The sequence below is a fragment of the Notamacropus eugenii genome, chromosome 7, assembly GCF_028372415.1.
Source record: "Notamacropus eugenii isolate mMacEug1 chromosome 7, mMacEug1.pri_v2, whole genome shotgun sequence".
In the NCBI taxonomy this organism is placed as follows: Eukaryota; Metazoa; Chordata; class Mammalia; order Diprotodontia; family Macropodidae; genus Notamacropus; species Notamacropus eugenii.
The window spans coordinates 14,379,507-14,381,987 of NC_092878.1; the positions used below are offsets into that span (position 1 = coordinate 14,379,507).

Here is a 2,481-nt window from a genome sequence, read left to right on the forward strand (position 1 = left end):
GCACCACCTCAACTGTGGTACAACACATGGAGAGGGGCTGCTTCAGTCTGAACTCAGCACACAGCAAAGTAATAGAATAATCAGACAATAACAAATAATTATCCCAACCTCACTTAGTCCCATACTCACTGTTAGCACTTTATCCTAGTCCATTGTTCCAGTGTTTTTATAAGCATTGGTATCAGAAGTCTCCTCTCTCTTTCAGATGTCTCCTCTCTAAGCCTTGATGAGTGATTCACATTCATAGCTGTGGGGAGTGTAAAGGGTCCAGGGGATACTTCACAGGTAAACATACTTCCATAAGCAAGTCCCAAAGTCTGTATCTCATCTCAGAATTTGTATATACCCTTTCCACTAATAGGCTCAGAGTCAGAAGGCACCAAACCTACTTGACTCAGTAGAGCTGTGAATTACTGGAGTTCAAAGGAGATTGATCCTTCAGATGCTTACAATTTAGCATGAGCCTGGGAAACTGAACTCCAAAAAGTAAACAACAAAAATTCCATCTTACTTGCACTTACATAAGTCAAGAAAACCAGTTAGGAATCCATTATAATAGCCTAGCCAGGAATCATTCAAGGTAATGTAATGAAGATTGCAATGATATAGATGTAGACGTGGACAGATGTGAAGAAATTTTGTAAAGATATAACCTTGGGGAGGAAATACAGTCTGAGAGAAAGAAAAGAGTAAGAAGGGAAGAAGATTTCTGAGTCAAAGTACTATGACAATGGATGTACTATTAATACAATTAAAAAATTTGAAACGGGAAATTTTTTTGAGAGGGAAAGATAAATTCAGTTTTGGATAGTTGAGGTCTTATTGAGATATCTGAGTGGAAATGTAGCTGGAATGGTGGGAATGGAGCCACGATATATGCTGGCTATTCTTGATACTTCCCTGAAGAAAGAATCTAAAATTAATATGATTCTCTGAGGCTTTTTTTTTTTTTGCTAAGACTTTCAACCCTATATACCCAGAAATTTTCTCAGGTCATCCTTCATCTCATTGTTCCTAAGGCTATATATGAAAGGGTTTAAAAGTGGGGTCACCACAGAATAAAAGAGGGTCACAGCCTTCTGTGTTCCTGCGTCATGGCTTGATGTTGGCATTACATACATCACCATCACAGAGCCACAGAACAGTGACACCACAGTGAAGTGGGACCCACAGGTGGATAAGGCTTTATGCCAACGTGCTCCTGAAGGAACTCTCAACACAGCTCTCAGGACCAGGGCATATGTTCCCATGATGTAGAGGAAGGGTCCAAACAGGATCAAAGCAGTCAAGATAGTACAGCTGAACTCTATCAAAGGGGCCTTGGTGCAGGTGAGAGCTAGCAGTGGGCCTGAGTCACATAGGAAGTGGTCAATGACCTTGGAACCACAGAAGGACAATTGGGAAATAAGGATGATGGGAACCGGGTACCAGAGGAAGCCAACCACCCAGCAGCTGACCACCAGACAGATGCAGAGATGTCCTGTCATGATGGTAGGGTAATGCAGAGGTCGGCAGATGGCCAGATACCTATCAAATGCCATAATGGCCAGAAAAAAGCATTCTGTACCACCTAAGGAGAAGAAAAAGTAGAACTGGAGGAAGCATGCAGAGAAGGAAATCATCTTGGTCTTAGAGAGAAAGTTGACCAACATATTGGGGACAGTAGAAGTGACATACCAGATTTCCAGGAAAGAGAAGTTGGCCAAGAGGATGTACATGGGGTTATGAAGACGTTTGTCCCAGCGCACAGCACAGATGATAGAACCATTTCCTATAAGGATCATGATATAGATGATGAAGAACAGTATGAAAAGGAGGATCTGAAAGTCTCTGCTACAGGGGAATCCAAGGAGGATGAAACCATCTGTATCACTAAAGTTGTTGTAGGTGTTGGAGACATTCATTTTCCTGCATGTCATTAAAAAAATAGCAATTATTGAATGAAAAAATGTTCACCAATGGGAAAAGCTCTTTGAAGATCTTAATAACAAATTTACATACGACAAACATTTCTTAATCAAATTTCTTAATCAATCAGAATATTGTACTATATGTAGTACATATGCAATTATATATATAATTGTGTGTGTGTATACATATATGTATGTGTATACCCGTGCATACATATACATACACATGTGTATATGTATACACACACATACATATCAAGCCTCAATAAGTCATGGTTCTTGCTCTTCGAATTTTCATTGATATAGGGAAGTTTTTCTACCAGTCCAGATTGGCTATGCAAATGTATAAGAGTGTTGCCTGGGACATAGACAGGTTAAATGGTTTCCCCAAAGTCACACAGTCAGTTTGTGACAGAAGTGGAATTTGAAGGGAGAGCTTCCTGACTCCCAGATAGGAAGAAGTGATTGCTGAGACCATCCAATCCCAGCATTTATCATGAAAGGGCAGTAAACTTGAAGTCAAAGCCCTGAGTTTTCAACCCCAGGTCTGCTATTTACTGACTATGTATCC

General features: G+C 40.3%; 1 protein-coding gene across 1 annotated transcript; it reads right to left on the reverse strand.

Moving 5' to 3' along the window:
* Positions 1–968: 968 nt before the first annotated feature.
* Positions 969–1,904, reverse strand: LOC140513452 (olfactory receptor 11G2-like). The gene has a single exon (XM_072623143.1). It carries the CDS (start codon positions 1,902–1,904, stop codon positions 969–971), a length of 936 nt encoding a protein of 311 aa, XP_072479244.1.
* Between the last annotated feature and the right edge of the window lie 577 nt (positions 1,905–2,481).